The 13595-nt window shown below is 48.5% G+C and overlaps 1 protein-coding gene across 1 annotated transcript in view; it reads left to right on the top strand.

The window, feature by feature from the left end:
• wdr33 (WD repeat domain 33) overlaps positions 1-11508 on the top strand; it is a 28095-nt gene extending 16587 nt beyond the window's left edge. Inside the window, exons 8-21 of the mRNA XM_083991628.1 lie at positions 432-558; positions 1274-1428; positions 2484-2562; positions 2748-2858; positions 4250-4344; positions 4436-4522; positions 5869-6008; positions 6861-7016; positions 7579-8259; positions 8441-8516; positions 8727-9087; positions 9186-9343; positions 10342-10521; positions 11244-11508. Coding sequence (XP_083847754.1) covers positions 432-558; positions 1274-1428; positions 2484-2562; positions 2748-2858; positions 4250-4344; positions 4436-4522; positions 5869-6008; positions 6861-7016; positions 7579-8259; positions 8441-8516; positions 8727-9087; positions 9186-9343; positions 10342-10521; positions 11244-11404 — 2567 coding nt within the window. The 3' untranslated portion in view covers positions 11405-11508. The remainder of the gene's footprint in view (positions 1-431; positions 559-1273; positions 1429-2483; positions 2563-2747; positions 2859-4249; positions 4345-4435; positions 4523-5868; positions 6009-6860; positions 7017-7578; positions 8260-8440; positions 8517-8726; positions 9088-9185; positions 9344-10341; positions 10522-11243) is intronic.
• The last annotated feature ends 2087 nt before the right edge of the window (positions 11509-13595 follow it).

The raw sequence follows: 13595 nt of genomic DNA, 5'->3' as shown, positions 1-13595 counted from the left end.
CGTTGTGTTATTATCTCATAGCGTTGGTGAATGTGCAGCTCACAACTTGTCCACCAGAGCGTTGTGGAGTTGTTGGATTGTGTATTTGATGAGTTTGATGATGAGGGAAACCAAGAAATCCCATAATGAGCCTCCGTAGCGTAGCTCTGAGCAGCTCACGGCTCTGCTCCGCCGTTCTAAAAATAGCTTGCACCGACAATTAAAGGTAACGAACCTACTGCTATGACTATAGGGATTATGGTGATGGGACAATTTGACACAATGTTGAACTATCCCTCAACTAAATTTTTCTGAGAATCAGGACAGCACTTTGAGATTTGAGATTGAGGGTTAAGATAGGAATTGGAAATCACCCTAAATGTATAGATACCGATTAACCCTGTGACATAATGACATATTAATGACATCACTATGTGTGTGTGTGTGTGCAGGTCACGGTGCCGATGTGAAGTGTGTGGACTGGCATCCCACCAAAGGCCTGGTGGTCTCGGGCAGCAAAGACAGTCAACAGCCCATCAAGTTCTGGGACCCCAAGACCGGCCAGAGTCTGGCAACGCTGTGAGTCCAGCAGAGAGCGAGAGAACACAGCTGTTAAAGGGAGAGTTCACTCAAAATTCACATTTTCTGGGAGAAGTTTCAGAGTCCTCCGTGGCTTCTCTGAGTTACAGGGGGTCTCGGCGTAGCAGTGCATGTCCATATGACGGTTGCAAATGGATACCAACTGTCTTCGTAACAAAAAGACACACCAAAAAACATCCAAATACCTCCATGCTGCTCGTATGTAATGTCCCTCTTGTATTGAAGCCCCGACATGAGAAATTGTTCAGAAAAACATTAAATAAGTCTATATTTTAAAGGAAATGTATGGTAAAATATGTTCTACAATGTCTAAACCAAGCTTGAAATATAGACTTATTAAATTTTTTCCGGAACAGTTTCTCATGTCGGGGCTTCAATACAAGAGGGACATTACAGACGAGCAGCATGGAGGTATTTGGATGTTTTTTGGTGTGTCTTTTTGTTACGAAGACAGTTGGTATCCATTAGCAACAGTTATATGGACATGCACTGCTACGCCGAGACCCCCTGTAACTCAGAGAAGCCACGGAGGACTCTGAAACTTCTCCCAGCCCTTAGTCCACATGAGGGGGGAGGAGATAATGAGGGGAATTTTGGGTGAACTATCGCTTTAACTCGGGTAAAACTCAGGTAGAACAGGTGCCTAACCCTGAGGTCATGTGATCATGGTGGTCCTCATCCTGTGTGTCCGTAGCCACGCCCACAAGAACACGGTGATGGAGGTGAAGTGGAACCTGAACGGGAACTGGCTGCTGACGGCGTCTCGAGACCACCTGTGTAAACTGTTCGACATCCGCAACCTGAAGGAGGAGCTGCAGGTGTTCAGAGGACACAAGAAGGAGGCTACAGGTGAGGAGGAGAGCTGCTCTGCTCTCTCTGCTATCAGCACCGCAACACATTTAACTGTTACCGTATTATCAATACCTAGGGATGGGCCTTTTTGTCGACAAATCGGCAAAAAATCGACACATGCTCCCCTCGACAAAAAAAATGGAGTGTCGAAATGTCGAGGGGGCGGGGCTTGTGGGATTTCCATGTGTAAATTGCATTTTGTCTTTCAATATTTCCTATTCAAATAAACAGCAGAAAGTGCCACTTTTCCCCTAATGAAATAAAATATTTTAAATGAAACAAATCCACTTTTTCTAAATGGGATAGGATAGCTAGGCTACTTGACCCTCATTCTGCTTCACATGTGACGGGAGCGTGCACGCATGCTGACAGGCCACAGAGTGAAGAGATCAGCTGTCCGGGCTCCCTGCAGTCTAGGTGATGGTCATAGATATAGTATCTATGGGTGATGGTGCTGTTGATGACGGGAGCGTGCCTATGTTCCCTCTGGACTCTCTCTATCTATCTGGCCTGTCTAGCCTCTACCTGGTCTTTTTACTAAACTTAACCAACTCTTTTCTTCATTGCCTAAACCCAACCAATGGTGGGACCAAAGGGCTGAGGGAACATAGGGCCTAATTTTCAGTGACAACAAAAGTTAGAAATGAGGGAACATAGGAATGACCCCTTGATGACGAGTCCGGCTCCGCAAAAAGGGCAAAACCATCGGCAAAACAGGTGGATGCAACGGTTGCATTCTCCGTAGAGGACGCGGACATGCACGGAAGGAAAAGAAAAAGAAAAGAAACCGAATGCGTGCTGCCTCGTCCGCTCGTGCCGACAGCAGCGTTAATAAACCACAACAAAAGCACGTGTAGCCCCCCCCCCCGCATATCTGCTGCTGCTGTTGTTTAAAAAAAAAAAGGGGCCGACAATTCGACAAAAAGTCGACACACCTCGACAATCGATTTTCCAAATCCTGTGTCGTTCCCATCCCTAGTCCCTGTAGTAAAGGTTTGATCCGTAGTGTTGTCTACTTGTTGTGTAACGTCCTGCTGTGTGTGTGTCCTCAGCTGTGGCCTGGCATCCCGTCCATGAAGGCCTGTTCGCCAGCGGAGGCTCCGACGGCTCGCTGCTCTTCTGGCACACGGGGTAATGATGAGTCATGATGTCACCAGTCAAGTGTTGTGGTGTTTACTGGTTCCTGTCTGTGGTCACCGTGGTTACTGCTGGTCTAACTGGTCACGGCTGTGGTCACCGTGGTTACCGCTGGTCTAACTGGTCACGGCTGTGGTCACCGTGGTTACCGCTGGTCTAACTGGTTCTTTGTGCCTCAGGGTGGAGAAGGAGGTGGGGGGGATGGAGATGGCTCATGAGGGGATGATCTGGAGTTTGGCCTGGCACCCGCTGGGACACATCCTGTGCTCCGGCTCCAACGACCACACCAGGTACCAACACAACGTCATTAACACTAGAACCGTCGTCAGGTCATTTTCACCTCGCTGCGCTGCAGGCCTTACAATTAGGGCCACGGGGCAAGCGCACCGGGAACGGGTCAAAAAGAGGCTAAATGATCTCAATGCTAAATTTTGCATTGAAGTCAATGGGACGGGCGAAAAAGAACAATCATTAGAGTTTTACAAACAAACATCTACTGCTCAGGCATACTTTCACCTAGAGACTCCATTTAAACTTTAAACAGTAGACACAAGTCTTGTGTATTGTCGTATTACTCCACGTTTTGATAGGTCATATAGTTTTTGATCAATCCCTGATCAATGACCATGATCATTTTTGGAGAAATTATGAGATTATAATGGGTGTGTATTGGACGGAATGTTGGTGTCAGAGTGCGTGACATCATCGGTTAGAGTGGGAGAAGTTGTCTGAAATCGTCTGAAACTTTTCTCTTTCCACACTCGGCCCGGCCACAATTTACTCTCTGCACACATGATTTTTTCCAAATTTGTAGACAAACTTGTTCCCTCTCTCACAATGTGCTCAAAATATCAGAGAGACTTACAGAATTTACAGAATCAGCCTCTAAGTCCGGCCACGTCTGTCTCTGCTCCTCATTGACTCCAATACAAAGATTCTCTGAGAGAAGCAGAACGGACCCCTGTTTTAAAATCGCATGTTTATGCAAAATATTTACTGTAGAAACACCAAAATCATATCAAAGCGTTCAGGAAGTCCTTGTGATGCTCTCGGTCTGGGTTTATTCTGATAGGAGTTACCGTTTTGTCACAGTAAGCCTAAATGCGAGACGAGTGCAGAGGCAGAAAATCACTCTTTTTCTTGACATTTCTGTCTGCCTCAGCCTGGGGGGCACCTATCGTCATCCCCTAACCCTTGGAAATTTTCTAGTTACAAATTAGAAGACTGTTACTGGAATATTTGTTAATTTTTTTTAAATAATAGCCTGCGAAAATGAATGAAATAACACAACCATAACCCTGGTTTTATGAATGTTGCCACATTAGGATTCTTTTATTTTAGCAATGTAATGATAAAAGTTCAGTTCAGTTGCACTATCAATGGAAAATAACATTGTTACAAGATATTAGAAAGCTGTCAAAGTGATAAAACAGGTGTCAAACAGATAGAAAATGAACATTACTCATAAACATTGAACATAATAATGGCAGTCCGTTGCTCTCATGAGGAATGGACGACATGAATTCAGAAATATTTACAAAGAAAGAGAGAGCCTTGGTCAGAAATGTTCCACATCCACAGTGGACCAAATAAAAGTTCTGCTCAGAATAATAAACGGACGCCTCGGCCTTGCTGCTGCTGCGTGTCCTTCATCTTCATCTTCTCTCTGCTCTGTCTTCAGTAAATTCTGGACGAGGAACCGACCGGGCGACAAGATGAGAGACCGCTACAACCTGAACCTGCTGCCGGGGATGTCAGAGGACGGCGTGGAGTACGGTGAGACAAACGGCAGCAGACGGGGGGGGGGGGGGGGGGTGGCTTCACTCTCCTGGCAGCTGATCATAGTGTGTTTGTGTGTTTTCTATAGACGACATGGAGCCGAACAGCGTGGCCTCCATCCCCGGCATGGGCATCCCCGAGCAGCTGAAGGCCGCCATGGAGCAGGAGCAGAGCAGTGAGTCAAACACAACCACAGTCTGCTAGTGCTCGCTGGCCGCGTTTACATCCACCTGGCCAGAAATATGTATATGAATGTGAATAAGTGCGTTTCCATCTCAGACCTTTAAAGGGATAGTTTAACATTTTGGCAAGTTGGCCCATTGCCATAATCCCTATAGTCATAGCAGTAGGTTCGTTACCTTAATTATCGGTGCAAGCTATTCTGGCTCATGGGATTTCTTGGTTTCCCTCATCAAACTCATCAAATACACAATCCAACAACTCCACAACGCTCTGGTGGACAAGTTGTGAGCTGCACATTCACCACGCTATGAGATAATAACACAACGTTACCACACAGAGTTGTTTTAGAGGGAAATACAGAGACTGTTGATGAAAAACTGTCCCTGAAGGCAACGCACATCAGCGGTTTTGCATGAATTTCCCTCTAAAACAACTCTGTGTGGTAACGTTGTGTTATTATCTCATAGCGTGGTGAATGTGCAGCTCACAACTTGTCCACCAGAGCGTTGTGGAGTTGTTGGATTGTGTATTTGATGAGTTTGATGAGGGAAACCTTGTTGAACTATCCCTTTAAATCCAATAACAAGCCGTGCGTAAAGACGTCATGAGCTGTTCTGTGATCCTACTCCACCATCAGAATCTGTCACATAAACGTTGTCCGAGACGAGACGAGACGAGACCACCTCCTCAGGCCGCACTAGTTCTGGTGCATTAGAGTGCGATTTGCTTTCACACTGACCCAAACGGGACCAAATTTAGTGCAATCTAAATTTAGTGCGCACTAACACTGCAGGTGTGAATACACCCTTAATTCGTTGTTGCTTAATGTGAATAACAAGGCAAGGCAAGGCAAGGCATCTTTATTTATATAGCGCATTTCATACCAAGGCAACTCAATGTGCTTTACATAAAGACAAAACATTAAAAAAAAAAAAAAAAAAAAAAAAAAAAGAAGCATAAGACAGAATAAAAACAAACAAAACAATAAAAACAGAGTTAAATGCAAGAGCAAATAAAAGTAAAATAAAAGAAACTTTTTTTTTTTTTTTTTTTTTAAAGCATAAGACAGAATAAAAACAAACAGAGTTAAAAGCAAGAGCAAATACAAGTAAAAAGAAAAGAAAATAGATAAAGTTTTAAGTTCTCAGCTATAAGCACGTGAAAAGAGAAATGTTTTTAACCTGGATTTAAAAGTGCTTACAGTTGGGGCCCAACAACATGTGGATGGGAAGGTGGTGAGTGAGTGAAGGCTGGATGTCTGACGGTGGACCAGGTCCTTGAAGGCCTCGCGGCATCAGGTGGAGGACTGACTCAGGTGGATGTGTTACCTGTGTGCAGGTAAAGAGGCGCCTCCCGAGGTGGAGATGTCCATCCCCGGGCTGGACTGGGGCATGGACGAGGTCATGGGGAAGGACGCCAAGAAGGTCCCTCAGAAGAAGGTCCCCTACGCCAAGCCCATCCCTGCACAGTTCCAACAGGTAACGGCCCAGAGGTCACAGAGGTCAGAGGTCACCGGTTCAGTGTCTCACCATTACCTAATCTTTAAGCCCTTTTGGGTTTCATACCTCCCCTTTGCACATCCCAATCATATTGATTATTCAATTCATACTCTTTTAAATTATGTTGTTCAGTGTTTGAGATAGAAAGGCTATCTTGGACTCAAATGGAAGCTTATGAAAGTTTTCTATATACATGTTAGGCATAGATATTCTCCATAAAGTGCTGAAAAACTAGCCTGACGCACCAGACTACATCATGAACATGTCTAGTCTGCAACGAGCGGTAGACCTGGGCTCAATCCAGGGGGCGGGATGAAGGCTGTCTTTCAAACTGCCTCTGCACCAATAGGGTAGCACTACAACCAATCAGAGCAAAGAGAAGGATGACGTTAGCCTGACAAGCCAATTAAAATGTATGTCGTCATGGCGTTAAGCCGCCCAACGACTCTCTAAACAGATAGAGCGCTGTGATTGGTCAACACAAACGGTGTTCCAGACTCAAAAAGTTCCTATGGCTCGTTTCTAGACCCACCTACGGAGCAAAGAGATTTGCTGCTGCTAGGGGGCAGATAGATTTATAGGCTACTGAAAAACATAAATTTTCATGAGAATTTGTCAGGTGAAGTCATTTTTTTGTCTTTTTTGGGATGTTGATTGTGATATCTTAAAATAGAGTTGCAGCAAGCCCCAGAATCTTTTTTTCATGCCTCCCCCTATGTGTCAAGATACTCTCTGCCAAATTATAGAGTTGTATGACTGTTTATGCCATTGTAGTAGCTAAATATTTGCATGCCGTGTGCTGTTGCCGTGTGCTGTTGCCGTGTGCTGCAGGCGTGGGCGGAGAACAAGGTTCCCATGATGCCGGCCTCGGGAGAGGCCAAGGACCGGAAGGTGGAGCAGCAGAAGTCGGACGGGAAGAAGAAGACTCAGGCGGAGATGGAGCAGGAGATGGCGGCGCTGCAGTACACCAACCCCATGCTGCTGGAGGTAACCCCCGGCAACCACTCACTCACCGTAGCAACCACCGCAGGAACACCAGCCTGCACACAGGCTCAGTAGAGACTGAGACTCAACTGGACCAATGTGGTCCAGTTGAGTCAACATTGGACCAGTTGGGTCCACATTGGTCCAGTTGGGTCCACATTGGTCTATTTGGAATCCACATTGGTCCAGTTGGGTCTACATTGGACCAGTTGGGTCTACATTGGACCAGTTGGGTCTACATTGGACCAGTTGGGTCCACATTGGACCAGTTGGGTCTACATTGGACCAGTTGAGTCCACATTGGTCCAGTTGGGTCCACATTGGTCTATTTGGAATCCACATTGGTCCAGTTGGGTCCACATTGGACCAGTTGGGTCTACATTGGACCAGTTGGGTCTACATTGGACCAGTTGGGTCCACATTGGACCAGTTGAGTCCACATTGGTCCAGTTGGGTCTACATTGGACCAGTTGGGTCCACATTGGAGGGGTTTGTGTTTACTGCACCTAACGCTATGATGCTAACATTAGCAGCAACACTGACTGAACCTTGTGTGTCTCTGCAGCAGATGAAGATGGACCGGATGAACCCGATGGGCCCTGACGGGAACATGGGCCCCCCCCAGGGCCAGGGCCCCCCGCCCCCTTTCCCTGGGCCTGGAGGCCCCGGGGGGCCAGGAGGCCCTGGGGGGCCGATGCCCCCGGGGCAGCAGGGCTTCCCTCCCAACATGCCTCCCCAGCAGATGCCCAGCAGTATGGGGCCCCCCATGGGCCCCGGGGGCATGCAGCCCCCCTTCATGCCCCCTGGACAGATGGGCCCCCCCTCAGGACCTCAGCCCCACCAGGGCCCCCCCCAGGGCATGATGGGACCACCAGACATGCAGAGACACCCTGGCCCCCCCAGGAACATGGGCCCCCAGGGGCCTCACGGTATGGGACCGGGACCCAGAGGGATGATGGGCCCCCCCCCTCGGGGAATGGGTCCCAGGGATCCTCAGGGGCCCCCGCCTCAGGGGGGCATGATGCCCCCCCAAGGGAACATGATGGGCCCCCAGGGGCCCATGCAGGGTGGCATGATGGGCCCCCCCCCCAGGACACACAGCAACATGCCAAACAACTATGGGATGGGCAACATGCAGGGGCCCCCGGGAGGCATGCATGGCCCCCCAGGAAATATGCAGGGCCCCCCAGGTAACATGCAAGGACCCCATGGCAACATGCAGGGGCCCCCATACATGCAGCACCAGGTGAGTCCAGTGATCAGCCTCAGTCCAGTGAAGCACCAAGACCTGGTCCAGGACCAGGTCCCTTATCAGTCATGATATGATGATGATTATTGTTATAAAACATTATGACCATTTATGTTGTGTTTATAACTATGGACCAGCTCTTCAGGTTCTGGTTCTAAGTCCTGACTCTGTCTTTCAGGGCCAGAACTCGGGGCCCATGATGCACGGGATGGGCCCTCAGGGGCCCCCGGGGCCTCAGGGGCCCAACAGCAAAGGTAAGACCACATGAACTGATGAAGCCTCTTGGATGAAGGTGAAACGTCTTCCTAGACAAATAACTAAGTCCAGTTGCTTTACATTTAACCTCCTTTGAGATACTATGACCTGGACAAATGAGAATATGCACCGACCACACCAACCGGTCTGACCCATCAGAGCTTTGGTCCTCAGTCCTGACTCTGTCTCCTCTCACTCTTCTTCCTCAGGAGACCCCCGGGGGCCTCCGCCCAACCACCACATGGGCCCCCCAGACCGCCAGGGGCCTGGGGGACCTGGGGGGCCGGGGGGGCCGGACCAGGGCCCCGGGCCCTACTGGGGCGACAACCAGCAGGGCCGACGAGGACCACAGGACTTTGATGGAAGCCAGGAGTTTCACAGCAGAGGAGACGATACCTGGAGATCTGGACCAGGACCAGGACCTGGACCAGGTCAAGGACCAGGACCAGGACCAGGATACCAGGGAGGAGGCCACAGAGGGGGGGGGCACCGAGGAGGAGGGAACGGAGGGAACTGGGGAGGAGAGGAGAGATTCAGTGGAGGAGAGTTCAGAGGACGGAGAGACGACAGGTAGGTCACTGCACTCGGAGGTCTAGACACTGAGGGGGACCTGGTCTCACCTGGTCTCACCCGGTCTCACCTGGTCTCACCTGGTCTCTGTGTTTCAGGTTCAGAGGAGGGGGGCCCGGTCGGCCCGGAGCTCGAGGCTACGACGAGTACGGAGGCCAGGACGAGTCCTTCGACGGCTCGGAGGACATGGGCCGAAGCTGGGACAACGGGGGCCGGGGGAGACCGCCTCGAGGAGGAGGACCCCCCAGAGGAGGAGGTAAGGAGCTCCAGACCAGTTCAGACTGGTCCAGATGGGTCCAGTTGGGTCCACACTGGTCTTTTTGGGTCCACATTGGTCCAGTTGGGTCCACATTGGTCTATTTGGGTCCACATTGGTCCAGTTGGGTCCACATTGGTCCAGTTGGGTCCACATTGGACCAGTTGGGTCTGCATTGGTCCAGTTGGGTCCACACTGGTCTATTTGGGTCCACATTGGTCCAGTTGGGTCCACATTGGTCTATTTGGGTCCACATTGGTCCAGTTCGGTCCACACTGGTCTAGATGGGTCCACATTGGACCAGTTGGGTCTGCATTGGTCCAGTTGGGTCCACACTGGTCTATTTGGGTCCACATTGGTCCAGTTGGGTCCACATTGGTCTATTTGGGTCCACATTGGTCCAGTTGGGTCCACATTGGTCCAGTTGGGTCCACACTGGTCTAGATGGGTCCACATTGGACCAGTTGGGTCTACATTGGTCCAGTTGGGTCCACACTGGTCTATTTGGGTCCACATTGGTCCAGTTGGGTCCACATTGGTCTATTTGGGTCCACATTGGTCCAGTTGGGTTCACATTGGTCCAGTTGGGTCCACATTGGTCTATTTGGGTCCACATTGGTCCAGTTGGGTCCACATTGGTCCAGTTGGGTCCACATTGGTCTATTTGGGTTCACATTGGTCCAGTTGGGTTCACATTGGTCCAGTTGGGTCCACATTGGTCTATTTGGGGCCACATTGGACCACAGGTGGAGGGGGTTGTGTTTACTGCACCTAATGCTGTGATGCTAACATTAGCAGCAGCCTTAACAGTAGTTCCTGAGTTTCCTCCCAGAAGAAAAGACTACGTTTCCCATCAGCCCCTTCAGCTGCCTTCTCACCTTATCTGATAAACTTTCTGTCACAGTTTTGTCCCTGGAAGAAAAAAAAAACAAAACCAAAGAGGTGTGGACTGTCCTCAGACTCTTATTGTGGCGGGTCTCTGGTCTTCCTGTCTGTAGGTCACGACGGCTATCGGGACGGTCAGCAGATGCATGATGGGTCGTCTACGGCCGGTCGTGAGCGCTCCTCCTCTCTGCAGGGGATGGACATGGCGTCGCTGCCCCCACGGAAGCGTCCGTGGCAGGACGGACCGGGAACCGGAGACCCCCGGGAGCGGGAATCCCCCGGTGCTGACGGAGGTAAGACCCGGGAGAACCCTTCAGTGTCTGTCAGTAGCTGCTTCACATGGAGACAAATGTTCAGATTAGAGTCCAAACCCAATGAAACTGCTCCAAATAAACTGTTGAATCAGAATTTAAAAAAAGTAAAACTGTGTCATGTAAACGGTGAAACTGAATGTTGTCTGGTTCCGTTCTTCTGCTCCGAGTCGACGTGAATGTGTAAAGACGTTTCTTCACTTGTTACAAATGACATGCAAACTTTAAAATTCCTACCAATTCAATGTTACATTAGGTAACTGGACCAGTATCTGTGCATTCACCTTTACTTTGGCGCACATGATGGTTCCGACATAATCTTTTTTGGAAAGTGACGGTATTTAGGAATCTTTGCAATAAATTAATTGTGGCGTTTAATACCGCGATTAATTGTGAAAGCAAGTAATCGTGACATCCCTACTCTTGATCTTATGTTCACAATGTCATAGGAATACATCTAGTTATTTACACCATGTTAGGACTGGATGCTTTACTCCATGCAGCCGCGCCGTCCTCTCCTCCTCCTGCCTCCGGGACAGTACGAGAGACGGTGGTGGTTAAATATAGAGAAGGAATTGAGATTTTGAGTTTTCAGTCAGATTCTAAGAAGATGTTTCTGAAACAGTCCAATCATGCAACAGGTTGAAATTAATACCAATCACAGCTCAGTCATGTTGGTAACCAGCTGCTCCGTGTGTCCCCAGGTCGGCCCCCCCAGAGGGAGGACGGGGGCTATGGCCCCCCCGGGAGAGGAGGCCGAGGGGGCTGGGGCCCCGGAGGAGGAGGAGGAGGAGGAGGCCCCCCCGGCCCCCGGAGAGGCGGCCCTGCCCCCAGAGGAGCGCCGCGGGGGGGCCGGGGCCGGTAGCCCCGAGGAGGAGGAGGAGCTGTGTTGTGAAGCTGGTCTGCTCCGGTCCGGTGGTCTCTGCTGGTCCCTCAGACCCGGTCCCGGTCTCTAGACCCGGCCCTGGTCCCGGTCCCTGGTCCTGGTCCTGGTCCTCAGACCCGGTCCTGGTCCCGGTCCTGGACTCGGTCTTGGACTCGGACTCGAACCCTGAAGAGCCTCACAGACGTTTGGTCCTGTGAAAACACGGAGATCTGTGCTGCTGCTGCTGCTGAGAAGAACCGTGGACTCTGATTGGTCCACAGCGACTCCCGCCTCACTGAAGCACAGGATAATTTTAATGTAAAATACTGTAGAGACCCATCACGTCTTTTATTTCACTCTTTGTCCTCCGCTTGTTTTTGTAAAAGATTTCTATGTTTTTTGTGTCTTCACCGACTCCACTGAGGTGGAAAATAAAGATTCACACTTCAAATGGTTGCCACGACAACACATGTTTGACAACTCACCAGTCCAGGAAGTTCTAGGTTTAGTTTAGAGGTGTTTTAGATCAGCAGCAGAAGTTGTAACTCATTAAAGGGATAGTTCAACATTTTGGCAAACTGGCCCATTGCCATAATTCCTATAGTCATAGCAGTAGGTTCGTTACCTTTAATTGTTGGTGCAAGCTATTTTTAGAACGGCGGAGCAGAGCCGTGAGCTGCTCATGAGATAATAACAGAACGTTACCAGACAGAGTTGTTTTAGAGGGAAAATACAGAGACTGTTGATGAAAAACTGTCCCTGAAGGCAACGTGCATCAGTGGTTTTACATGAATTTCCCTCTACAACAACTCTGTGTGGTAACGTTGTGTTATTATCTCATAGCGTGGTGAATGTGCAGCTCACAACTTGTCCACCAGAGCGTTGTGGAGTTGTTGGATTGTGTATTTGATGAGTTTGATGATGAGGGAAACCAAGAAATCCCATAATGAGCCTCCGTAGCGTAGCTCTGAGCAGCTCACGGCTCTGCTCCGCCGTTCTAAAAAAAGCTTGCACCAACAATTAAAGGTAACGAACCTACTGCTATGACTATAGGGATTATGGCAATGGGCCAATTTGACAACATGTTGAACTATCCCTTTAACCTTCATCACTAGACCTGCTGTAATGAAGTGATGTCATGCTTCTGACGTCGTCACACCTGGAGCCACTGATTCACGTCAACACGAACACATGAAACCGTCTTTAAAGGTACATTACATGTGGTTGTACATCACAAGCAACTCAGTCGTATTTTTCATGCTGCATTCACCTGAAATTGGGCAGACAGCAGGTAACGTAACGGCATAAACAAGCCTCTATGTAAACAAGTGGTCCATCAGCACGAGGCAAAACAACACACGTGACAATATGTTGTCATGGCGATGTGGTATTGTTTTACCCACGTCTTTCTCTGGACTTCTGTGACTAAAATGACATCTGGTTTGTTACACTGCAAAAACTCAATATCTAGAACCAAGAATATTTGTCTCATTTCTAGTCAAAAATGTCATTTCTAGTCAAAACAAATCTCATTCTACTTAAAATAAGACACATCATATTAAAAGCAGCTTGTTTTTAGACACTTTTTACTTCTTTCAAGCAGATTTTCACTTGAAATAAGTAGAAAAAATCTGATAGTGGAGCAAGTTTTTCTTTCTTATTACAAGCACAAAAAACTTGCTTTCACTGTCAGATTTTTCTACTTATTTCAAGTGAAAATGATCTAAAAACAAGATCGATTTTAGGTGATGAGTCTTATTTTAAGTGGAAAGAGTTTAGTTTTGACTAGAAATGAGACATTTGACAAGAAATAAGACAAATATTCTTGGAAAGAGTTTGAGTTTTTGCAGTGTACCGACGGCCGTCTGCCCGACTGCAGGTGAATGCAGCATCAGTGTAACGCCCCATGTAGATATGAATGATAGGAACGACTCATTCAGAGCTGAAAGGAACACTTCACTTTGTTGATGTTAATGAAAAACAGACTGAAGAACCAAATAATCCATTTTCCTAAAGAGACAACAGGAGAAGTTACACAATCAATCAATGTCCCTTTTAATGCATTTTACAATTACAAAATATTCACAACTTGATCATCAGATCGATCAGAGGAAACTCCTGCTGCTTCCTCCTCATTGGTCCATTCCCTAATCAGCTCGACAGGTGAGTTCTCATTGGTCCATTCAACAGC

Source organism: Trachurus trachurus (assembly GCF_905171665.1).
Source record: "Trachurus trachurus genome assembly, chromosome: 17".
NCBI lineage: Eukaryota > Metazoa > Chordata > Actinopteri > Carangiformes > Carangidae > Trachurus > Trachurus trachurus.
The sequence above is the reverse complement of the archived record's forward strand: the minus strand, read 5'-3'. Positions and strand labels throughout refer to the sequence as shown.